The sequence below is a fragment of the Megalops cyprinoides genome, chromosome 9, assembly GCF_013368585.1.
Source record: "Megalops cyprinoides isolate fMegCyp1 chromosome 9, fMegCyp1.pri, whole genome shotgun sequence".
Lineage (NCBI taxonomy): Eukaryota > Metazoa > Chordata > Actinopteri > Elopiformes > Megalopidae > Megalops > Megalops cyprinoides.
Window position 1 is genome coordinate 24,033,057 of NC_050591.1, and position 26,566 is coordinate 24,059,622.

The 26,566-nt window shown below is 41.4% G+C and overlaps 2 protein-coding genes across 2 annotated transcripts; one reads left to right on the top strand and one right to left on the bottom strand.

The window, feature by feature from the left end:
* Positions 1 to 409: 409 nt before the first annotated feature.
* Positions 410 to 14,786, bottom strand: cul3b (cullin 3b). Its single transcript, XM_036536338.1, has 16 exons — positions 14,508 to 14,786; positions 9,072 to 9,269; positions 7,732 to 7,845; positions 6,692 to 6,852; positions 5,518 to 5,632; positions 5,138 to 5,366; positions 4,629 to 4,774; positions 3,754 to 3,930; positions 3,210 to 3,380; positions 2,869 to 2,976; positions 2,639 to 2,763; positions 2,345 to 2,441; positions 1,915 to 2,049; positions 1,391 to 1,577; positions 979 to 1,124; positions 410 to 828 (listed from the first exon to the last, which is right to left on the bottom strand). Exons 1-16 carry the CDS (start codon positions 14,568 to 14,570, stop codon positions 697 to 699), a joined length of 2,304 nt encoding a protein of 767 aa, XP_036392231.1. The 5' UTR covers positions 14,571 to 14,786; the 3' UTR covers positions 410 to 696.
* Positions 14,787 to 17,190: 2,404 nt separating this feature from the next.
* LOC118783684 (guanylate cyclase soluble subunit beta-2-like) lies at positions 17,191 to 26,179 on the top strand. Its single transcript, XM_036537635.1, has 16 exons — positions 17,191 to 17,199; positions 18,045 to 18,118; positions 18,566 to 18,660; positions 18,905 to 19,065; positions 19,252 to 19,351; positions 20,272 to 20,495; positions 20,895 to 20,967; positions 21,072 to 21,175; positions 21,777 to 21,993; positions 22,380 to 22,700; positions 23,840 to 23,988; positions 24,254 to 24,400; positions 24,579 to 24,733; positions 25,023 to 25,240; positions 25,624 to 25,743; positions 26,013 to 26,179. Exons 1-16 carry the CDS (start codon positions 17,191 to 17,193, stop codon positions 26,177 to 26,179), a joined length of 2,334 nt encoding a protein of 777 aa, XP_036393528.1.
* The last annotated feature ends 387 nt before the right edge of the window (positions 26,180 to 26,566 follow it).

A 26,566-nucleotide genomic window follows, 5' to 3' on the forward strand; every position in this document is an offset into this window, starting at 1 on the left:
ACAAGAACTACTTATTGGGCTTGATAATTCCATTTACAATAGGACCCACCCCCTTCAAAAAATTAAATAATAAAAAACAACAACTTTTACAGAGCTTAAGTGAATTTGCTCTGATCTATAAAATATAGCATGCTCTTAAGCCATTGCTCTCACTCTGCAAACCAGCAATAAAAATATATTTATATTTTAAACTTGGGAATAAACCCCTCAAAAGCAGTATTGAAGACCAATTGTGTTGGACAACCTTTACAACCAGTATGGTGCCACAAAACACTAACATAACACATTTACATCAACATTAAAAACGGGAGAGAAATGTCAACTTTTTTATTTGTGTTTATATAGCAATCCACCTTTGCCGATCATTTATTTTATTTTCCTTTTTTATTATTATTATTTTTTTACAGGTTCAAAAAAAATATGTGTGCCGCATTCATGTTTTCAAGGATTTTTTTAAAGGCGATCACTACAAGGGTAAAACGGTGAGAAGCCTGAAGCTGGATCCATCCACATTGAAATTGTCACAGGGAAGAGAGGTCTGATTTAAACACTGTGAACACTTAATGCTTTTGTTATTTTATATTTACTTCTTTAAGGAGGAAAAGTCAGCTTCCCAGTATTTATAGTTAAAAGGAACTTCCAAGTTCATGCGCATAGTCCAAAAAATGCTTTTTTTCCCCCCTCGAATGCACTCTTTTATGCTACGTAGGTGTACACTTTGCGATCCTCAGGCGTTCTTGCCAAATACTCTCTCTCAATAAGTCCTTCAATTCGCTTTTTAATGACCACAGGGCTAGGCAGGAAACGTGCTCGGAGTTGTTGGGTTACCTGAGGGAGACAAAAAGTAAAGCACACAATCAATGAAAAAAAAAAGAATTCAAGGGATGACTGCTGTGTCTGCGTGTTGACGCACATCACCGTTTAAGCCAAAAAGTCCTGTGTTCATCCATCCCGTTTACAGCATTCACCCACACTCACCTCTGCTACTAGTACATTGTGCTGCATCTTCTTCCTGGATTTCATGATGCGGACTATGGCTGCTTCGATCTCATGCTTCCTGTCATCATCCACCTTCTGCCGCGTCTCCTTCCTTTCCGGGTCAGACTCGCCTTGTTTGGCAGCAACTTGATGGACAACACAGGGAAAGAACGGGGATTCAGACGCATATAGGAACCCACACACACGCATACCAAAAAATCACTGACCAATGTGGAATTAACAAAACAATCACTGCAAGAGAAAATTATCCATGTAACTTCAGTAGGGGACACAGTATGCATTAAGGCAATGGATAAACAATAATGCACTATAATGACAAATGATTATTCACGTTTTACATATTCATTCCTAACTGGAGCTTTAGATTGTCACAGCAGCTTGTAAAACGCACCAGTCTGAATCTTCACTCTGTGCAGTTTGGAAGTGAATTGATCGTTGACTGTAAACACATGGCCGTTCTCGATCTCCTTGGACTTGGGCTCCTTGGTGAGGACGCGCTGCGTGGTCTTCCCACAGGCGAGCGACTGCAGCGCGCGCACCAGCTCCCGCTCCGGGATGTCCGTCTCCTGCTGGATCTCCTGCAGGACGCAAGGCCGGGACCGCGAGAAAGTTACACAGGGCGTGGCAGCGAAACACACACGCAGGCACACCACAGCTCAGGTGGGGACAGAGAACTTTTCACTCAAATGACGGCGCAAATACATTCTTAACCAAAACACCTTTTCCTTGTATGGGCTGAAATGGAGAATTGAGGTTTTCAATCCTTGCTCAGAAATATTCTGTTACTATGTGGAAGCTTCCAGGGGTCTACACAACTGAGAACCAACAACCCCAACAGATGTGAAAAATATAAAAAGGCCCCTTTGTAAACCCTGTTAAGCAGTGGGTCTGAGATGAAGGAGTGCTGGAGTGTACCTCAAAGGTAGACTTTTCTCTGTTGTTGAAGAGCATGAGTATTGTCATCTGGAAGGTGGACACCTGCAGTATGTGCTTCCTGGTGTTGGAACCTGTCACCTGGGCACCCCCCACACCCACTTCAGAGCCATCCTCCTAAACAGAGAAAAAGAGAGGAGACAGCAACCAGTGTTCAGTTCACCAACATAATACACAGCAAGAGGATTCACAATCACCGTTACCATTCTTCACTGAGTGACTTCTACACAGAAACCTGTGTTGAACATGGATTCTGTGTATAAGTAAGACATATAATCACTTAGAACTTCAGTTTTACACGAAGTACATTGTATGCTGGAGTTTAAAACCAATACAACCCCCAAAGCGCTCTGCTGCGAAAACCCCATCCATCATAATCTCCAGTGCCTGTCAGCCACTGGCCGTGCCATACCTTTTTAATGGGGCCATAGAAAGTGGCGTTCAAGTCTGCTGAGCCCATGTGGTGCTGGAGTGTGAGCTGCCTGCCGCTGTGCTTTGCCAAGTAAAACCTGGGAGCATGAGAACAAAACCAGGGTCATTCACCAGACATAATAAGATTGACATAACAATCAAATACAAGTACACAACACTGGAGCAAAACCTTAAACATATGTCCAATTGACAGTGCAGGAAAGGAAAGTAAGTTGGGTAAGTAAAGACAATGAACAGAGCCAGAAGCCTCTGAAATGCCGGGGGGGGGCCCTACCTTCTGAAGACTTCAAAAGCATGCCGAGGTGATGGGGGGATGTTGCATTTCGGTGTGGCTGACTGAGTGGGCCAGTAGCCTGTTGTGAGTACTCTTACTGTGAGATCAACACCACCTAAGGACACCTAGAAAAGAAGGGGAATGTCAGTTTTTCAACCAGACGTTAAGAGTCTGCTCTCTAAGCAGTTGGCAGATGATTGATAGCCCCTCTGTTTTCGCGAGTTTCTTACCCCTGTTGACTGCAGATGCTGCCTGAATTCATCCATGGTCGTGTTTGAGATGCTCATGTCCCTGAACATTCCTTCCAGTTTAGAAGTGAACTGACAGCCACATTCCGTCTATTCATGGGAAAAGGTGAGACGCACCATTTACATCTGATGAACTGTTGACCGTTTACTTCCTCCTATCCACATCCCTTTCATTTGATATTTGACATCCCCTTTACAAGGCGGGAACTTCAGACAATGCATGTGCTGTATGCCAACATGTACACAGGAAAACGCTGCAAGTTACTTTAAAATCAATAAAAAGTCACAGTACTTTTACAAGTCATGGGTTAATTTGTCTTCACCTTCAGTTTTGAGATCATGTTCTTCTCAGAGTCATCAGAGACACTCTTGTTGGTGAGAAGCCTCCTGGCCAAGTGCTGCTTGTAGTACCTCTCAAATACATCCTTCTCCTGCATGAACCTGAACAGGACCATAGCTTTGTCCAGGATGGACTCCACCTCCTGCTCTGTCAGCTACAGAAAACACAAGGAACAGCAGAGCGTTGATGCAGCAGGGCAGAGCAGCATTTAGGTCCATGCACTTTCACTCATCCCGAGAACACAATGCAGGAGATGGTACTCAACCCAGGCTGCTGTAGTTAGTCTACAGTGACATGTGGAATCTACTATGTGAAAGATGATTTAGTTTTAGACATTTACATGAATAATGACGATAACAAAGCAACCAAGTCAGTAGATTTTTTTTTTTTTTTTTTTACCAGTCACACTGATTGCAAGTGAAATGAAAGCAAGAAAATAAAAGGGTGTTGAGTTTGCATGCAAAACTTTCTTTGGTACTCTGCATGCTTTTAAAAGAATAGTGTGCAATGAAAATGCCATAACTCACTCCTTTGACTCCTTTTTTTAGCTTATCATCAATAAACAGGGAGAGGTACTCAGGCGAGCGCGAGTTGAGGTTGAGGAAGTACTCGAAATCCCCAGCAATGGTCTGTTTGAAGAGCCGGTCATTGTTGAAGGACTCCTGCAGGAAGCGGTCAAAACGGCTCTTCAGGTCCAGTAGCCCCTGAGAACATGAGAGAAAAAGATGGCGAGTCAGACAGAGGGTCATTGGTGCCAGTAACAGGCAATCTATACGTTCTACGACAGTCTACAAGTGGTAAATGAGAAATCTAATTTTAAGTGTTACAAATTAAAGGTACCCACACATAAGGGAAAAGATTTGGTTTGTTTAAAGTAGTGCATGTAGCTCACTGAAGACCCAGCATAAGAGGGATACTACATTCATTGAAAGGCATGGTAGACTTTCTCTAATCATTTTTGGCACCTGCATATTCCTACACAAGCTGAAACAATACTAGGACTGTTTCTAATTAATACACTCAACACTTCAAACAATTAAGTCTCTGTGCAGAATCCTTCTGCAATGTGAGCTCGAGGACTAAGGGTGATGATTGACTTGATGGTCGAATGACAGCAGTGTAAATATGCACAACTGAATGCTAATGAAAATGTTGATTAAAGATCAGTGAAGCAATGAAGGAACACATTTCAAGTGTCACTGTTTCCACCACAGTGCAACTGTGATGCAGTAAACCACGGCCTATTTTCTCACCATAACTCGAATGGATGCACTTATGTTCTATTTGTGCTGGAAGTCACTCTGGATAAGAGCATCAGCTAAATGCATGTAATGTAGTGTAATGTAATTTAAATGAAACAAACCCCCCCCCCCCATGTAATATCACTTCCTTTAGCACTGACCTGGATGTAGTCCACAGGGTTCTTCCCCTCTCCCTCCTCCGAAACCAGTGCCTTTCCTTGTTCCCGTAGGTAAGAGCTCATACACTCACACATAGTCTTCAGGCCGTTTGGCACTCGGCTAAAGAGCTTATACATACAAGCAAGATCTGCAAACACACGTGAGCGCGCACAGACACAAGAAAAGCCTTTTAGATATCATCCTCAATATTAACTATAACCATGAGCATTTAACATCATGCAGATCTGTACCATGATAATAAACTCAAATGACAAAAGCTCGACCAACAGCAACAGCATCATCAATATATCAATATATATTTTCAATCAACTCATTAAATAAAATCTGTGCTTGAACAAAGTAACATCACAAGCATGTCATCTGACATGACCATTTGGAACAGAAATAATTATACTCATGCGATAATTAAGGTCTGTCAAGTGCAAAAGAGTGAAATGAGTCAAAATGTCTGTCAAGGTAAGACAAAAAAAGACTAGAAAAAATGGACTACCTTCAGTTTTTCCATTTTTCAACATATGTACAAGGCCAGAGTTCTCCATTTCCACAATCGTCTTCATGTGTTTGGATATGAGTTCCCTCTCAACCACTTTTACAATAGGCTCCTCTGTTGATTTGTCCAGGCAGTGCATCACTCGTTCTATCTCTTCATTAATCCTAGCCTCTACTTTCTTTATGTACACACTTGCACTGTTTTCTGCTAAAAATTTCTGACTTTCCATCTGAAATTGAACAGAAAGATTGATAATGCGGATTATAAAAAAATGTGGTATTACAGCAGATACACCTCTAAGAAGAGCAAATACTAAACAAAAGATTTTCAATTTATTGTAAATGACAATGGAGCAATAACCACTTTTTTTTTTAACAAACCTGGAAAAATTCTGCAGACATTTCTAAAAATGGAGCCTCAAAGTCCTCTTCATAAACTGACCTCCCTTCGAGGCCTAAAATCATTAACATCTGGCAGGCATTCCGAATTGCACCCCTAATTAAAAATAAAGCAGGGAAAAAAAACAGAATTACTTTAAAAAAATCATTTACGTACACGTCTGACAGCTGACGATATTGATGGAGTGTTATTTGGCCCAGCCAGGACCAGGCCACAGGTTAATTCATTTTCGAAGTGATTGAACTTTCTGAAATGGAGGTACTGAATGTGCTGCACTGGCCTGAATACATTAGACAGGTTTTTTCATCCCAATATATACATTCTGAAAATTCAAGCTTGCCTATATTCACAGAGAAGTCAAGGCTGCTAATGATAATAGTAAGTGGAAAAAGGCAGTGATATTGTCCAGAATACCACTGTGCCAATGTCCAGAATGCATTGTGTACAGCAGACATTATTTATTCACCATTAGGCGTTAGCGATCTATTAGAGCTTGTTTGTGATCCAAAAACAAGGTTTGAAATCCAATACACTACCAAAAACTATTTACATGTTTTCCCTCATCAATTGTAAAACTAAGTGCAGCAACATTTGTCAGAACAGTCATGCCTTCATCAGGAACCTATAAGTAAGTAAGTTGCCATCAGTGAGAGGTACCAATTCCTCCAGTCTGCAGAGGCTCTCCTGTAGTGCATTGTGGGGTTTGTAGTGTATGAAAGTTTTCAGCAGTAAGCAATTAGTATTAAGAGGACTGCAAGTGACTTACTTCAGCACCTCCTAAACAAGCGTAGAAAATATATAACCCCCCCCCACTGACTGCAGAGGTTGTGTCATTTGCAATTTAAATTACTTTCTTTCAAAGGGGTCACCTTTTCATGGAGACTGCCTAACGCTTGGGCCAATAAGGTAAAGTGTTGGGAAAATGAGGAAAGAAAGCCCAATTTCTACATTTGCAAGGAACCCCAATCAAGCAAAAACACATATAACTCAGAATGTTACCAGCATGTAAGATTCATTATTTTAGAAGAGGGAAGAGACTAACAGAGAGCTGAGTCACCACAGTGATTTTCAGTGTCCTATTCCTGTGGTGACAGCCTGAAAGTGCATCATCTGTGAATACAGTGGACAGATGCCATAACTACACCCTTCCCGTACCTGTCCACCACCTCGCCCTTCCTCTCCCGGGCGATCATGTCCAGGAGTGTCTGTCGGAGGTGGTCTCGGATGCAGCCGTAGCGTACCACCTGGTCTCGGAAGATGATGAGCCCTAAGTTGTACACGTTTTCCACATTGTTCTGCTGCACATACACTCGGTCCTGGGAATGAAGGGGGAGGAGGAAACAGACAACGAGGGTCACAAAACTTGTTAACTCAACTGACTCAGCACAGAGAAGTACAACCCAGTATTCACAACATCTCCAAGAATATGTTTTTACTAATTAAATGACAAAAGAAATAATAATACTGCACTTCCAATACACTACAAGAGGTATACATTTCACACGCCCATAAAATCATATAACTGTACCCCAGTGTAGTTCTGCTTGATTGTTATGGCCTGTCAACATTAATCATATATGCATGCAAAGCTGAGGGGCTCTTAGGTGGAGAGAAACAATAACCTCCCATGAGAGAATCTGCAGCCTCAGTAGGAGCAGTGACATTGTCTGACTAGCGGTCCCCTGCCTGGCGGCCTCACTGAAAGCACGGGTTTATTTCAACAGTAAATCGTGTGGAGTTGCCAGTTGCCAAATAAAATGAATAAAATAACAGGGGCTCTTTGTTTCGATTTCTAGAACACTGCAGCAACGTATAATAGTCAGGTCAGTTCTCTCAGTGGTGAGATCCGCACTAAATCCCACTAGCCCCCTTCAACAAAATACATAGATGTTAAAAATAAAATTCAACATCCTGAGTGACACAGGAGGAGTTGAAAAATTGGAATTTCCTGCAGCCCATTTAGTTGGCTTTTCCTGATTGATCCTATCAAAGGTGCCACATGCCTCAGTGCTTTCACAAGACGTGCACTGCATTCTTACAGCAAATGCCAGAATGCAGTAATTAAAATTTGTGAAGGGAAGACGATGTATAGGTCTTCCATTTCATGCCACAGAAATGACCAGCAGCGCATTTCAAGCAAAGAATGAGATTCCCACTTCATTGCAATTCATGAAGGAGAGAGGACCGACACTTACCATGTACATCAGAATGTCTCTTATCATCACCATAGCTGTCTGGTGGTCATTCCATGCTTGGTTCAATGTTTGCAAAAAATTATTATTTAAAGAATTAAGTACGTCTTCTCGTACCTACGGGGTAAAAGACAAAGTGCTTAAAAACATGTCTGAACTGAAATTTCCAACGAGTGATGATTGCCCTTTTCAACAGCAGTTACAGCTCATTAGGTTCGATGAAAATAAATCACTAGCATGTCAGCGGAAAAAAAGAGTGATGTAAAACAGTTAACAGCAGCTGGACTATGCTCAAAGTTATTCAAAAGCTTTAATAATTGTTGAAGGGTCTATAAACCAGTTTCTCAATATTGCAAATCAAAATTTTGGAATAGAAATAGCAAAGTTATGATTACTCAAAAGTGTCTGGAGAAGTAATGAAGGCATGAAGGGAACGAGGTTTGACTTGAAAACCTCTCCTCTACTCACAATGTTGCCTACAGCAATTGGACTCAATGCTATGCTATGGCACAGAACGATAAAAAAAAATATGAGGCACACCCATTCTCTTCCCATGAACTGGTCGGGCACACCAACCCCCTCCATCCCACCGACCCCCAAACCTGTTGTGTATGACATCTCAAGTGTTGTTCATATGTAGTCTAACGCCATGTATTTCAAAGCACACTTTGGATGCTATGATGATACACCAGCTGAGAGCCACTAACAGTGAAACCACTACCCCCCCCCCCCCCCCAAATCCAAACCCTGACCTGACATCACAAAGGCATGCTTAGCACTGAAAAGGCAAAGATCCTTCAAAAGATTAAAAAAAAAATAAACAACCAGACATCTTTGTAATTCTGCATTTGGTCTCTTTGAAAAAGAGGACAGAACCAACTGCAGATGTGTGAGGCAAGTTGCTGTTTCATCTGTCAACTTCTAAATTCTTCCTTTTCACACAGCAGTATTTGATGATGAAAGCAGAAAATGCGAAGTCCTTTCAAATTAGATTGCTCCACGTTCCATTCCATTTGGCATTACACAAGCCACACATCAGTCATAGATCTCCTCAGGCTTGCTACAATCACTGGTTTATGGGCATGGCTTGTCAAAAACAGCTTCTTTACAAACATCTGCTTGTAATTATATTCTATATTTCCTTGCATTTTCTCCACTGGACATTATGTTTTACTTTGTCTAAGAGACGCACCGTGTGACAATGTGACAACAGGGAAGAATGTTAACAGGCAAGAATTTGCACTTCAGCATGTAACAGTATGTAATAATTTCATAAAACATGGGTGCTACAAATTTCAATATGGATATGAATCAAAAAAGCCCCGGTGCATTAGCTCTCCTACTTTGTTGATGAGGTGCTCTGTGACGACTTCTCGGAGGCCTGTGTACAGCTTCTCCCCATGTTTGTGCAAAACCATGGTGTAGGCGTTTCTGTACAGCTCCTCGAAGCTGAGGCCACTATTGTTCTTTCGCTGGATCTCCTGAATGGCGTTTTTCAGAAGGTCCCAGATGTTGTTGACATATTTCTCATCCATCGTCATCTACAGTGAAAAGAAGGAAAAAGGAAAATTGGTAAATCCTTTCCGTTCTTCCTCAAACAAACTTTTACACAATTTTAAGATCACAGACACAAAGTAAACATAAAGTCACGCTCACAAGTCAAAAGTTCATGGGATAACCATCACAGCCAATCTGAAGTCTTATTACGAACTTTCAGCGAGGAGGCAATGCACCATCTTCACGAAAAATGTGCATGGTCATCACCATTCCCTTTCAGAGTTGATTTCACATCAAATGAAGCATGCACTGGGCACTTAATATCTCAATGCTTCATTTCTTTAAAGAATTAATGAGAATGTCCTTGCATCATGACTGCCCAATTATTGTGCTGTCCATCCTGCTTTTTTAAACCGGTTTCATAATAGATCATTACAGAGAGCTAATATTTATCCAGAGGCAGCCATTAACTTTCATGATGTAACAACTTGTGGTTCCACTGAAATATTAATTACACACCAACCACAGCAGATACAGCTTGCTTTCATACTTTTCTGTATGTGACAGCTTGCTAGAGGTCTGATATGAACCCATTATTGCCTTCCAAGTCACCCAAAAAGTTGTGCTCTGCACTAATTTACCATTTTGAAAGATCACAATCATACAAAAGAGATGTTTTTCAGTAGCCGCTAACTGAAGTGCCAATATTTCAGGCCTACTTAATGCAGCCACTTGACCACAATGCACCTCTTCTCTGCTTCACCACAGTTAACCTGACTACAAACACAGCACTGTCTCTTTAAACAAAGATCAAAAGCGTGGAAGGGATCAAGGGAACAGTAATACATTTTAGTGAAGGCAGATACACAGATCATGCAATATGACATTAAGTGACAGTAGGGGCTATCTTATGACAGTAGGGCCTATTTATAGCTTTGTACACATACAGGTAGATACATTTACACCAAAAAGCATATTTTAAAGTGAAATTAATGTTACACATTAAAACACTCCTGTGCTATTTGGCTTTCACTTTAGCAGTGTGCTCATCAATATTTATGCCACTTCAAATTAAGGTAGCAAAAACATTTAGCCTAAATAAAACTGAAGTGCTCTAAATAGTCTTATTTTACCTTTTTCATTAAGAGGTGGGATACTGCTGTGACTACAATAGGCAGTTATGCTTCTATTTTTCTCTGACCAGACAATGGTAAAATGTACAGTACATTAGAAGAGGCGGTATGGCTGCAACATATGGAGTTTTGTAAATGCCAAATTCTGGGGTTAATGCACTACAATAAATATACAAATCAATACATAAAATCATATTTGCAATAATATTAATATAATATAATGAAATATAATCTATGAAAATTTTCTTAGGCAAATCTGTCATTTCTTTTACTCAGTTGCAGGGACTTCATTCAATTCAAGAACTGAATGGAAATGTGGGTGCAGTGAACAGAAATTTTTGTCTGGAAAAAAGGGTACACCATTTTCCCGATATCAGCTGAGGCTGAGAAGGTATGAGCAAATCCTAAAGATGCCAAATAACATTCCTTTCCCCAAATGTGTTTTCAACAGAAATAATAGCCCTGCAACAGCTGTTAACATGCAATCATCTGATCTTAAAAAGACAATCCTTCCAAACACAACTGTGCCAAAAACCTGGCGCATGAGGATGTCTTAATTCTTAAGTTAGGAATAGGGAAAAATCAGCCACAACGTAATTACAAAATCCCTCACAAAAATTTTGGATACAACGGAAAACAGGGCCAAACCAGAAAAACGTGACTGCTAGGATATCGTTGACCTATTCTACCCTGTCTCCTTAGGGCACAGTTACATAACCTCTGCATTTTGAGTACTCATCAGGTTGGCGCCAAAACCAGAAGGTGCACAGCAGGACAAAAGGAAGGTCAAAGGAATCAAGGATGTAACGAAACATTAACAGACTGAATTTGTATAATGCTGGCCTTTATGGAGCTGTCATCACTCAGACACACGTGCGCACACGCACGCACACAGAGTAATGACATATTCCAAGAGTGGAGATTTGAGAGGGATACTCAAGTGTGAGCTATACATCACAGATAGGAGCAGCAGCTCTTTCTCATGGTAATCAGAGGGTGAGGGCATCATACCACTTCACTACTCCCCATCCACCTCTAACCTGCTTTACAGTATCAACAGAGCGGATCCTGTTCCCAATCGCCAGTGTTCTACTGTAATTCCTACCCGGGTGCTGAAGGTGTGCACGTGGATTCAGAGACTCGTGTTGCTGGTCTTGCTGTTCTCCTGAAGTCACTGTGGTTTCAACAGGCCAAACGTGCATACCTCTGGCAAGAGAGGAAGCTTGTAATGCCCTGCCTACATGGCCAGATTTTTTTGTTGCCTGAGCAGTTTATCTCTAGAAAGGAATACCTTTACCATGGCCAAATCTGACATATTTGCTCACTTTAAAATAGGATACCTGATGTGGCCAAAATCAGTCTGAATGGAGGCAAACATGTTTATGTGACTGTGGAATGAGGAATCAAGATGTTTACAATTACACACCATAGCACCTCCCATAAACCGTACAGCAAAGAAAGGTCTTTTGTTACACTGCATTACTCCAAGAAACAGTACAGACCAGGAGGAAAGGTATCAAAATCCTTCTTAAATGACTGCCACCTTTATTCTTTCAAAATCATGCTGTGAAAAGGAGTGCTTCCCAAACCATACAGAAATATACATACAACTCTCACATGGTTACATTCACATAGGTAGCTAGGTACTAATTAAACAGATATTCTACAAGTGTGTTGTGAGAACATCTGTATATGCACGCTTGACAGGCACAATACACATTCTCACACAGACAAAATGACAAACACCATGAATCACTCATTCAAAGTGATGATGTACAAATGACTTGACATGAAACTGCTTCTCACACCAACAGATTTTAGCGCATCAAATAGATGAAATTTCAAACGATACCTGGATGCTACTAGTACGCGATTTCATTTGAGCAGAACTGAACAGAATTTAATCATGTGACAAAACACACTGAATGTATGCATAATGATGTAGGCTCATTTTTCAACTAATTTTCAGGCACACAAATGTGATAAGTTAAAACATGGCATCACTGCAAAGGCACTCTGAACACCACAATGTCTGGAAATGAGGAGGGTTCTGTTACAAAAGGCGGTTTACTCAGAGATTTCATCAATGCCCATTACCTGTAAATGCTTTATATACAAATAATTATAGCAAGGACCCCAACCATTAAACAAACAGGTGAACAAAGGTGTTAGCAAAGACACTGTCAACACTGACACTGTCAACCCCCCCCCCCCCCCCCCCCCAAAAACACCCTTTACAAAATACACTAAAACAGAAAACTCCCCAGCAAACATATTCTGACAATGTGTCTGAAACATCATCCCACTAATGGATCACATTTGTAATAAAGGTTAACTTTACCAATAGACAATCACTCACACACAAGAGGTTATATAAACTGAACACTTAAACAAGTGTTTATATATTTCATTACATTACTGGAATTTCACAGATGCTCTTATCTAGAGCAACTTACATAAGTTACAGTTCTTAGATGTTATCCATTTATACAACTGGATATTTACTTAGACAATTCTGGGTTAAATACCTCGCTCAAGGGCACAACAGCAGTGCCCCAGCAGGGAATCGAACCTTTCAGTTACCAGCCCTGCTCCTTACCACTGTATCATTAAATAAGGCTGGTACATCTCTTTAGGACATGTGAATGGTACTAGAAATGTGCATTTCAATGAATGGGCACTTACTGTACTGCGCTACAACTTTAACAAACCTAATCCTTGGTAGTATTGACACAGTGACAGAAGCAAAGAATGGGCTAATATTAGTTAATTGCAGTGTTCATACTTCAGCAGTAAACTCGAGTCAGGTATGAGATTGTGAAACGATCCGAATTGAAGTTAGAGACTGGAGGGATTGCCTCAATGCGCACCAGTGGGTCGTTACACAGAAGTTAAAAGCTAATGTTTACATGAGGAGGACTAAGTAAGTTTAAATCGTGTGCGTCACTGATATTACGATATATGAACACGTAATTCATCAGATAATGCCTTACAGTTAAGTACTAAGTAAAAATGACAGAATGAGGAGGAAATGGGGTTCAACGAATCATTGTCATAATACTGCACTGATAACGTACTCGGGACAACTCTGAACGCTGGACACAGTAAGGGAAATGGCAGCAGAGCATTCCCACTTTGGAAAATTCAATTACAGCAGTACAGCTAGCCATGAAGCTAGCCATTTGGTTAGTTAGCTGACGACCTGTTAGTGCGAAAGCTAGCTACCTAATTTAGTGATTTATCTGCTGCAACAGTCATTTCTGGAAGCGTTGTTTATTTGCTAGGCAGCTGACTAGCCAGTCTGTTACATAGTGAACTACTATATCGTTCTAGATTAATTTTTCAGCTACTGCGTGTCGTCTTAACCACAACTGCAGAACCACTGTCATATTTTGATCATGAAACATGAGCTAACTAGCTAATTCAATTCTGTTTCACGATAGCGTGACATGTTTTCACATACTTAACCAACAAGCTGCTAGAGATAACCCAAGTAAGCCCAGTGGACAACATGAAGTGGCTGGTTAGTTAACTTTGCGAACTAACAGGAAAAGAAGCTGGTCAAATCAAATCATCAACGTAACCGTTGATAGCTAGATGCGTTTCTGCTCAGACGGATAATTTGTACTATGCTAACATTCACTAAATGTGACAAAAGACCCTTTCGCGTTTAACTATCAAAAACAGCATCGTCTGTTTCATTACTTAAACAGCCCAGCCACTCGTTCATGACCTACCAGCTATTCAACGTAAGCTAGCCAGCTGCCAAGTGTCAAAAACGTCTAGCAATAGCTTGCCTGCTAGCTACAAACAAAGCTATCGCCTATTAGCTAGCTAATGTAGCTAAACTTGCTATCAAGCCAATTAGCCTGCTGAGTAGCCGACAAGCTGGCTAGGTTGCTAACGCTACCTAGCTAGTCAGCTAACTAGTTATTGTTGTGTCATCCAGCTAGCTACACCTCTGGATTTTTTAACGAATTTTCGAGGCTAGTAAAACGTATCAAACCATCGTTTTATTACCAAGCGCAGTCTCACAGGCCCGTGTTTACTGTATTAAAGGCCTCATATATGGCGTATCCCAATCAGATCCTCGGTGCTCGAGTCTCCTCACTAGCCGGGTTCGGCGTCTCCTCCCCGGTCAGTACTTACAGGAAAGGCTCGTATCCTCATCTTGGTGTCCTTCTTGGTGCCGCCTTTGCTGAGGTTGGACATGTTTAATTCGTCTACCGTCTATGTACTAACATGAAAGACTACTTTAGGCCGCTACAGGGAAGCGTGCAGGTGGAAAAGCCGTTCGGTTCCCCTCGACCTCTCTGTGGGTCTGTGGTCCTCTCTCTCTGAGTTGTTATTGTCACTCAGCTGCCACCCGCAACTCTCGCTATCTTGTTGATTCTCTCTGTTCAGTGATGGCGGATTACTAGCGCCCACTGCGCAGGGCTGACACACTGCAACTCACGCGAGATAAATAAGCTCCAAGAAAGGAGAGAAAAAAAACCCTGGAAATTAAAGTCCTTGTAGTTTGTCACTACCACAGCTGGATACCAAACCACGAGTCTTGCTTTTCTGACACTTGATAGATAATAATGGCACCCTGAAAAATTCTGAATTGTGAAACAACACATGAGTAACGGAAGTATTTATCATATCTGTCATACTTTCTGAAACACATGTTTATGTTGTTATTACCTTTCTCTGTGTGATTTTTTTTCACAAATATATATATATATATATATATATATATATATATATATATATATATATAAAATAAAATATTATTAATAATATTATAATAAAAAATATTATTTCAGGCACAAATTTCATCATTTAAGACAATGGAAGCCCTCGGCTCTTTGTTTTCATTAAATTACACTTGCATTACTTCTTTAATTTAACATATTGAAGCTTAGAATGTTAATGTACAACACATTTAAAACATTGTCTGTGCTATAATGTCATATAAAATATAGGCTAAAGAGTTTACAAAGAAATAGCACGTCTCTAATTTTTTTATAGGCAGATTGCATTTTTACATTTACATTTATTTATTTAGCAGACGCTTTTATCCAAAGCGACTTACAAAAGTGCATACAGTAGGTACAGCGACAGTACGGGGACAGGATGTGTACAGTTCCACAATGAGACAGTTCTCAGCTGAGAGCAAGGTCTGTTTGAGGACGCAGTACTATCAGATTTTTACAATTACAGCCTAAAGGGCAACTAGTACGATATACTTTCGAACGGCAAACTTCAACAACTTCAAAACGGCACAATGAGCGTCAGGGTTAAGGCGGCAACAAGAGACAAAATTTAAAAGCACAATTTAAAAAGCACAGCAATTTTTGAAAAGCACAGCAATTTACAGCACTGATGGGCGGGGGGGGGGGGGGGGGGGGGGGGGCAGCAATTGTGTGCTGGGTCAGTCCAGGTAGAGTCTGAAGAGGTGCGTCTTCAGGCCCCGTCTGAAGGACTGGGGTGAAGGAGCTGTCCGTAGCGAGACCGGGAGTTCGTTCCACCACTGGGGAGCGATGTAGGCGAAACGCCGATGTCTGGCAGAACGAGCACCTCCTGCCTTGACCATGCAGGGAGCAAGGCGTCCAGTTGCTGCTGAGCGTAGGGGTCGGGCTGGTGTGTAGGGCTGGATGAGTTCTTGGAGGTAGGCAGGGGCTGTCCTGTTGACTGCAGAGAAGGCGAGGGTCAGGGTCTTGAATCTGATCCTGGCAGCAACAGGAAGCCAGTGGAGGGATTTCAGCAGGGGAGTAACATGGGAGAATTTGGGGAGGTTGAAGATCAGTCGGGCAGCTGCATTCTGGATGAGCTGGAGAGGGTGGGTGGTGCAGGGAGATTGCAATGAACAATGGTAGTAATACAGCAGAGTACGTCTCCCATGTACGTGGCTTACACTAATTCTGGTAGAATTCGTGAGGGCTAGACATTGTAATGTTTAACACAATGATAAATAGTGGATTGTATTGAAACTTTAGAACGTAATCAAAATGGTATGTGGTAAACAGTTATATTTTAATATCTTTGGGACCCATTACGTTTTTATATTAGCCTATATATTTAAAATAAATATTGGAGATTGTGGTGGCACAGGATGACAGGATGGATTGCAACATGCACAGCAGCAGCATGTGAAATAATTTTTTACCTTGTCAAAATGAGTGTAGACCTATCAAAGAGATGAGTGGCTCTTGCATGAGACATTTCTTTACTAAATTTACGGGCCTCTTTTCAGAGTGAAACGTCTCCTTTTAATTTGATTTCCTGTTTATAAAGCACAAAGGGTTAAATGGAAATCACTTGGTAGAATTGTCATTTATTCCATATGTATAGAAATTCTGGTTTAATCATCTTGTTTTATTTTATGAAATACTTGATTATCGGAGAAAATGAGCGAACAGTAGGCTTACCGCTTCTTGAGAGAAATTAGAGGTGGACCAAATTACCTTTTCATTCACCTCTTTCATCCAACAGTCACGTTACAGTACAGTTAAAATTGATGCCTGTGAATATGTGAACTTTTGCATGTTTATGGTGAATTGCTTTATTGGCTTTTTTTCCAACCATATTCCGACTTCATTTTGAATGGGCAGACATAACCCAGCCCAGCTCAGTGTCACATGCAGTGTACAGACCCGCCCCTTAATTAAACACATTTCACAAGTGTTCGGTTACCCGTAAGATATCAATATCACAATGTAGATTCATAAGTTTTCAGTAAAATTCTTTGTAAACACTTTATCTCATCTGATCTTTGGACCTGACGTTGTAGACTGTGGCCATGAAGATCTTTTCATGTTTTTGGTACAATATTGGCATGAGATATACAATGGATTATGTAAAGAAGGGGGGAAACTACTGAGCCAGTGGACAAGACGGACTTAGATTTTTCGCTTGGCATCACGCTCTCGAAATTGTTTCAGCACCTCTAATGTCTGGACAGCGTACCTGACATCAACACTCCTCTGCATCACTACCAACCAACTGAAAGGGCTATTTAAAATCGGCAGTGCAAAATGTTTCACAATTTGTCTAGAACTCGTCACAAATACTGCTGATTTGATTCCACTTTGAATTGATGCTGTTGCTCTAACGAGGGATGTTCTCATCCGTCATCTCTTCGCTATTCGCAGCAGGCTGCTGTAAGACACAAGGTTATGCAGTACTGTATTGTGTGGTTCTTAGTTCAGTAGAGCGATCCACAGTGTAGTCTTACATAAGATTTTGCAAACTAATAAATAAAAAAGAAAGAAATTCATAATCTATTATCCGAATGAAATAGACGGGTGAGGATACAGTCTCGAAATGGTAAGTCGCTGTTGAAATGTAATAGTGCAATTTATGCAGTTAGGCATATGGTAAAGCGACGATATACTCTAACTGTAGTTACTATTGTTATCCAAAACGTCTTTGTGTGTTACATATGAAATGTTTTTGAAGCTCTGCTGCTTGTTTGAAAAGAATCTGGTATGCACCGACGTGCTTACTTGAAAATAGTTCTAGCGTTGTGTGTATAGTATGTTAAGTATACATTTTGCGAAAAATAATATCGATATTGTTAATACTACGAGAATTTATTTTAAGAGTTTAAGCAGTACGACTTACACTGCTAATAGCCCCACAACAGTAATGTTGTATGCAACTTAAATTGCGCTATCAGCCCTCTGTTTTATGTTTCCGTAGTATGGATTTATCAACACGTGCTTGAAGTCTTTGGTAATCGATAAATTCGGGGAAGAGACATGGGACAAACTCAGGTAATAGTATCATGTCGTTGTTGGTTATTTCAGGTCGTTTTTGCAATCCTTCCAAAACGATAGACGTAGAGCTGCGATTCACATCTTAGCACTTGCTACGGTTAATATTATCCAGGAGGTGGCGTAAGTGCCTCGCCATATGTGGGGGACACCATTCAACCAACGGTTTACTGGGTGATTTTGTTGCACCTACAGCAGATTATATCGTGATTTGACTGTCTTTTACCAATTCACATATTGCAAGGAAATTGACACCTCTCCTGAAACTCCTTCTTCTTCTAGTAAGTAATTCGCAATAGCTAATTATGTTAGGTCAATTTTCAAGAATTCCACGAAGGTTTTGGATAGGTGGAGGAATGTAGTTTTTCTAGGGACAACAGGCTTTTCTGTGAAAATGCACAAGCATGCAGATATTTGTAGCCCATTTATACGTCCATTTGTCTGCAGAAATGAGGCAAGCGTTCAAGACACCTTTATGACATTCGAGGTATACAAAGATGACATCACGATGCGACTTGTGGCAGAGGCTTGCAAGCTACTGGGTAATGCAACCGTATTGTCAATTTTGCACAACAGAATACCATAAAAGTTTACTTAAGCAGAATTTTCATCATCAACTGTTATGTAACTGAGTCAAGTCAATCATAAAATAATGGAGCTATCAATCATCATTTGATCTCTGCATCAATTTTAAAACTGTACTATGTTGTAAGGTGACATTTTACACATTTTACTAGCTGTGACTTAAGCAGTATTGTCACATTTGTTGTTTTGTTTTATTTGAAGATGTTGAGCCTGATGTGGTGCTGAGACAGTTTGGGGAATACTTCTTCGAATTCTGTAAGCGATCTGGATATGACCACATGCTCCGGACTCTTGGAGGAAACCTATTCGAGTTCATTGAAAACCTGGATGCATTACACAGCTATCTCTCCCTCTCCTACAAGGTGCTTTTCCTGTATGCAACTAAAATGAATTTCCTTGGATTACTTCCACATGGTGCATGTGAATTAGGGGTTACACATGTTTAGTCACATGCATGTTTAATCTCATGCATATGCTTTGCATTTTTAGACTATATGTTTAGGTAACTTTATCTATGAATTTATTTTGCTTCGACTGAGTGGATCCAGGAGATGAATGCGCCTTCATTTCGGGTGGAGAAGAACAGCGATGGCACGATGCTCCTCCACTACTACTCTGATCGAAAGGGCCTCTGTCACATTGTTCCTGGTAATCAAATTTCTGCTGTGAGCAAAAAATACAAGTACACTGTTAAATTAATGTAATACTGAAACCCAACTGAGCTGTTAGCATTAGTTAGAACATTTCCCAGCATGCACTTTTAATAAAACATTGTTCTCTGCTTCTACAGGGATTCCTCATTGACTAGAGATTGTCTGTGGAGAAATTAATGCCAATACCCACTAACATTAGAGGATCTACAAGTTTCACTATTTTAAAATGAAGGCTGAAAGTGTGACTGAACACAATCAAATCATGTAGTTAGTAACATTTGCCTTTGTCATGGCTGATTACTGCAGGGTATATGTTGTGCTTTTTCTGTGTTTGATTTGTTCTTAATGTTTTCTGTGAAGTTGCTATGATATGATTCCAGCTTGTGATGTTTTCTAATGTTTTAATGTGCTTCCTGTCCAGGGACTGCATATGTAAATACCAAGTCTGATGCAACTAATGTGCTGTGCATGGTCCCTGCTAAATAAACTAATAAACTAAGCAAAACTAATCAAAAAGGCAGAAATGCTGCTGCAGCATGGGCCACATCCACCAGAACTAGTGATTCATGCATTCATACATTCATACATTTCAATCGTGGTCTTGCTTTAAACCATGACTGACATCATTTACAGCAGTTGAAACACCACTTTTAGGGTTTGTGTATCAAAATGTGTACTTTTACAAGTGTAGGAGCCATAACATCATATTTTAATTGATTTAATTAAATTAATTAATTTAATATAATTGTTGGTGGATTTGAGGTAAATTCATACACTTTTTGTGTGCAAAGTCACCTCCCAATAGATCAGTTCAATTCTGATTTTTCACTAATTTCATTTCAGTTTTCATTTCTTGTGACTTTGAGTTTTATTCTCAGAAATTCATGTATTGTGTGCCTGTTCTGCTTTAAATAGGTATTATCGGGGCTGTTGCGAAGGACTTCTTCAAAAGCGAGATCAGAATGGAAATTGTGAACCAAATGGAAGAAGGTGAACGGACGGGAAAGAGAGAGCACGTTGTCTTCCTTGTCACTCAGGAACCAACCTTTTCAAACAGGACACGCAGCAACAGCAAGCAATCGCTGACTCTGCAGTACCTGGCCAGTTCTCGAAACAATGAGAAACCCATGAACAAAGAGGTGAGGACATAACCACCCGTCAGAATCTATGTGAGCAACAAGAATGTATGTGGTGCCCAGTCGATTTTTAACTCCCTAGCATTGCTAACAACCACTTACTGTCTAATTGTATAGACGGTATAATTGCAAACCATCATTTAATGTCTGCTAATCATTCACACACTGCTGCAATACCACCTCTCTGCCTGGATGCTTGTTTTTGCAAACAACAAAAAAAAACATTTGTTGTACAATTTTGTTTTAGAGAAGGAGAGAGAGCAGCATTATGGGGCTCATTTTAATTAGTTCATCCAATGCACACATGGAAAAGTAAAAAAGACAATGGCTGATTGTATCCATTGACGTCACCTCTTTCCCTGCGTTTTCACCCAGGCAGTGGAAACATCTTTGCAGAAGAAGCACCAGACACTGGGGTGTCCAATGCGAAGGAATCATTGGGAGACTGTGCGTGGATTGATCCACCTGGGAAAGGGTATGGCAACCATAGAGCTCCCCCATAATGCACATAGCGGTGGTAAATTGTCATGTAAACCATTGCTAAATCATTTTATAACAGACATTAATCTGTTGTCACAGGAAAACTTTTGAGGGGGTTTGAGCCTGTCTACCCTGAAGCCCTGTGCATTGATTTGAAGACATTCTGCAATGCCTTCCCTTTCCATATTGTGTTTGATGAAGAGGTAAGGTTCTTTTCTGCTCCTAATGACAGAAGATTAAAACTTCACTTAACTGTTATTAAGCTGTACCTGACAATTACTTTATGCTAATTCTTTTTTAAACACTAACAAAGTGGGTCACATTTGCATCAGTCTCCAATGGATGCTGCTACGTAGACTATGCAAGAACAAACAAATACAGCTCATTCACATAATTACTTAAATTACAACAGATTAGCATAAAATCATAAGTAAAATGAAAGATTATGGATTCACACACTGAGTGATATAAAAAGGTTGATTACACAAGCTTCCAAGATCAAACGGTCTTGCTAATGTGAGTTCTTTACTACACCTTTGTTTCACTTAAGTGTGTTGTATATTCCATCCAAGAAGTGACGCTGTCCATGTTGCTAACTTTGGAATATTGCCTCCTTATGAAATTAATGAACAGAAACTCCTCTGGTATTGATGACCCATATGAAAACTCCTAATTTCAAGCACTGACTTCTTGCTCTGAAAAACAAAAGGAAGACATATCCTTGTCTGTTTTATTTATCAGATACATGCAATAACCATTCTCGTAGGATCAATACTCATGGTGTCTCGTGGTTTATCTGTGCAGCTACAGGTGAAGCAGGCTGGGGTGAACATCCAGAAGATCGTCCCGGGCCTGCAGACCATGCGGATCCAGCTGGACCAGTACTTCACCATCCTACACCCGGAGGTCACCTTCACCATCTCCAGCATCAGGATGTTCATCAACAGCCAGTTTGTGCTGCAGACGCGACGGGACATGATGCCCGAGTCCTGGAAGGATAGGCCCATGCTGGAGCTCAGAGGTGAGCTGACATGCCAAAGGAGAGATGAGATGAAATATGAGACAAAGTTCTTGCAATTTCCATTTGTCATGATAGACAGAAGCTGAACTTCAGCTACAGTACTTTCTGCCCCACTTCCTCTCTCTATTTCCAAAGAAAATGCACTGAATGTGATGTCCCCTGTTCTCCTCTCTCTCCTCCAGAGCAGGTGTTGTGGATGTGATTTCCTCCTCATCCTCCTCTCTTTCCTCCAGGGAAGATGTTGTGGATGTGATTTCTACCTCATTCTCCTCTCTCTCCTCCAAAGCAGGTGTTGTGGATGTGATTTCCACTTACTCCTCCTCTCTTTCTTCTATGGCAGATGCTTTGGATGTAATTGCCACCTCTCCCTCCCCTCTTTCCTCCAGGGCAGATGGTGTGGATGGAATCTCTGCAGTGCATGCTGTACCAGGCCTCACCGCTCCTGCGCAGCCTCCACGAGCTGGAGGAGCGTCGCATGCACATCTCCGACATCGCCCCGCACGACGTCACGCGCGACCTCATCCTGCTCAACCAGCAGCGGCTGGCCGAGATGGAGCTGTCCAACCAGCTGGAGCGCAAGAAGGAGGAGCTGCGCCACCTCTCCCAGCACCTGGAGGAGGAGAAGAAGAAGACGGAGGCCCTTCTCTACGCCATGCTGCCCAAGCATGTAGCCAACCAGCTGAAAGAGGGAAAGAGAGTCGAGGCAGGTGAATGACACAGGCCAAAGAGGGAAGAAGAGAGGCGAGCAGGGGAAATGAGAGGAGAGAAAGAGGATGGAATAGTTTGATGGCCCCTATAAACATAAACTGAGTAATGTCAGAAAAAAATGTAACATGAAACAGTTTATGCAGGCATCCCAAATAAGGAACTGAATTACCTGAAACACTTAGGTTAATACAATATTGCAATGCACTACTACACTAGACACAGTTTAGTGCTCAATTAACATTGATCTTTTGATTTGGCTTTTTTTTTTTAATATCATCCCTTTCTCAACCACTTCTTGTGCTGGGAACAAGAAGAACAGGTCTAAGTTCAGCAAAAGAATCTAATCAAAAGAATTTATAAAATGCACATCCATAATTCATAGGAGGTTGTGTGACACATCCCATGGTTCTGTGAATCTGGGTTTATGAGAACAGTGTACCAAGAATATGTTTTTTGTTATACCGGAATGGATGGGGTTATTGATTCTCAATTCTAAACAGGGATTGTGCCTGCTGGTGCTTTAGTGAGGCAGGTAGCCTAGAATAATCTGGATGGAGAAGGAGCTTCCTGTATTTTAAAATCCTGCCATGTCACTCTGTTGCATCACAAACTTCCTTTCAGACCCTGTACACTGCAGTGCCCTCACACCACAGAGACAGAAATGAAGAGATTTTCTCAGGCAGTGATACTCACTGGTAGGCATGCTGCAGAGCATTACATATTTAATGAAGGCAGAATCTGCAGATTACAGAGGCACCACAACACAGCCTGCAGCGGCCAGTTTCCTGACTGATCTGTCTTTGAAGCACAGAGCCCTCTCTCTCTCGCTCTCTCTCTCTCTCTCTCTCTCTCTCTCTCACTCACACACACATACACATAATTCATAACAGTAATGGTTTAATGATTGATTAGTCATACATGAAAATTGGACAAGAACTCTTTACAGTAGTGTCATACAATTCATATTCGTGTGTTGAGCATTCACAGGCAGGGTCTCACAGGACTTTAAGGGGTTGATTTCTGAGCAAGACTTGGATCTGGGAGTATTGTCATCATTCCAGGGTTTAGTCCTCTTTTTGTGCACTTATCTAAAAGTCTTTCAAATGTAATTACCTCACCATTGTTTTTCACCCTGCAGGTGAATTCAAGGAGTGTACAATTCTCTTCAGTGACGTAGTGACCTTCACTAACATCTGTTCAGAGTGTGAGCCCATCCAGATAGTCTTCATGCTCAACTCCATGTACCTCAAGTTTGACAGGCTCACCACTGTACACAACGTCTACAAGGTCAAAAAGATGTTCTGTTTGTGTGTATGCTAACATATGTTCATATTATTTACTTTCTCTAACTCTATGTTACATTTAGAAATACATTAAATGGTATGAAATCATTTCAACTGAAAATGACCTGCAGGGGAAAATATAACAGAGCATTTGCAATACCAAATGAGAAATATTGTATGACACTATCCTTTCTCATGGAGCTGTGCACCTTTTTGTATAAGTCTTTAAGTCTGTCTCCCCTATTTCTATGGCTGTGACTGACCCACAGGTGGAGACCATTGGAGATGCCTACATGGTGGTGGGTGGAGTGCCCATACCAGTGTCCAGCCATGCAGAGAGAGTGGCCAATTTTGCCCTTGGCATGATCATTGCTGCCAGGGAGGTTATCAACCCCATCACAGGGGGGCCTATCCAGGTGAGAGAGGGACCACTATGTACAGAAGCCTGGAATCAATGAATTGTTTGCAATCAGGAAATAAGGCATGGCAGCAGCCTCTTTCATCCAGCTATTCCTCTACCCTCAAAAACCTAAATTCAGATATGGGTTTCAGGGATCTTTTAAATTGTTGTGTTTCCTGTCTCGTCTGGTCCAGATCCGGGTGGGTGTGCACTCCGGGCCAGTGCTGGCAGGAGTGGTCGGGGAGAAGATGCCACGGTACTGCCTGTTTGGAGACACGGTCAACACAGCCTCCCGCATGGAGAGCCATGGCCTGCCCAATAAGATCCACATCAGCCCTAGTGTCTACCAGTAAGACTATGGTTCTCCACTCACAGAGCCTCCATTGTGAATGACAGAGTGATTGATGAAGCTGGCATAAATAATGGGACAATACAGTGTGCACAGTGTGTCACTAATCCTTGGAACAAAGAGCAACAGCCAATTCTTAAGCAGGACAATCAAAACATGAGGACAGTATAAAGGCAGTTATTAGCTCCTCATCTTCTTTTGGTTATTAACAATGTTCAATTATCCATCACTTGTTGCTTCAGTCACCCACCCATGGCCCGCCCTCTTCTGTCTTTGTTCCTTGCTACAGGGCACTGAAGGATAAGGGCTTCCGACTGCTGGAGCGAGGTGAGATTGAGGTGAAAGGGAAGGGGAAGATGCACACGTATTTCCTGGAAGGCAACCTCACTGCCACAGAGGATCAGATTATGGGGCGGTCAGCCAGGGAGCCAGACTCTGGCCGCGAATCTGCACAGTCGGGACGAGACTGTAACACCAGGAAGGCTCTGTACAAGCCCCCAATTCAAGGTCTGTCCCCTGCTCAGCTCAAACACATTTTTTTGAAAACTGGTACTTTCCTCCGGGAACGTTGATGTTATGAGGCTGTTTATCTAAAATATGTTTGCATTTTGCTAAGAAAAGAGTTTTCAGTAGGACAAACGGCTCTTTAAAAGAACTACTGTACTATATATGCAAAGAAGGTCACAGTCTACTGTTTCTTCTCTGCTTGCCTTTTATCACCTCAGACCACAAATCCACTTCTTGTCTACACTGGTCCAGATCATTGTATTATTACTGACCAGTTTTGGCAATTCCTCCATTAGTGTCAGCATATTCCCACAATCCTTTAATAAGTACCAACAATTTTCCCTATGGTGTTATTCTTCTGTTGGGCTTTTGTTTCCCACCAGCCATACAGAGAGTGCAGAGTGAGGACCGCCATCCTACTGTGCCCATGAAGTATGGAGACAGCTTTTCTGACCCCCATTCCCCATCTCTTGCCTCTGAACGTCATACCAAGAACCTGACAGGTATGAAGTCCATTTCTCCTGAAACCCCTGACTCACAGACTCCCCAATGTCTTCATTCCCAGTGTCACAAACACTGTCATGATAGCTGCCTTGCAAACCATGTAGTCTGATTTTGGTGCTGTTTGGTGCACTTCAGAGAGAGCTAACCTACAACATTTTTAATGCATTTATGCTTATTTCTGTGAAGACAACAAAGACATCCATTAGATCTTATGCCACAGTCTTTTCCACCTGGGAATCGAAAGATATGCCCTTTTGTTTGTTTACAGGCAAGCCACGTGACTCAGAGAGTTATGGGAGTCTCCACAGTGAGAACCAATCAGAAGACGACCCCTACCAGGTGAAAGAAGAGCCAGCTCCACCCAAAGCCACAGAACAGACTGCCACTGCAAGTGGAAACAAGCGCATCAGGACCAGTTTCTGTGTGGTGCTATGAGCCACACATGAGCACACATTGATGCTATCCAGGAGGGCACTTCCTCTGCTGACACTGTTCTGAGCTGCTGTATTTCATGGTGTCTGTTTCCACCAGCTGACACTTTGATTTTCCCATAAGTACGCGGAATATGTGGATCCTTGCTCAACTGTAGAATACAGAATGCAATTTTTTTTCTCTCAAATTCTTCTTTTACGTGTTTTTGTTTTAAACATGTACAGTGTTTAGTCATTAGGAGGGATAACATGCATCTTGAAAACAACGTAAGCACTGCTGGTTTGTGAGTTCACATCCTCAGTGTGGACGTTCTCATGTACCCTTGTGGAAGGTACTTCATTCCCTTGCTTCTATGAAAAAGAAGACTTGTATAAATGGGTCACAGAACTG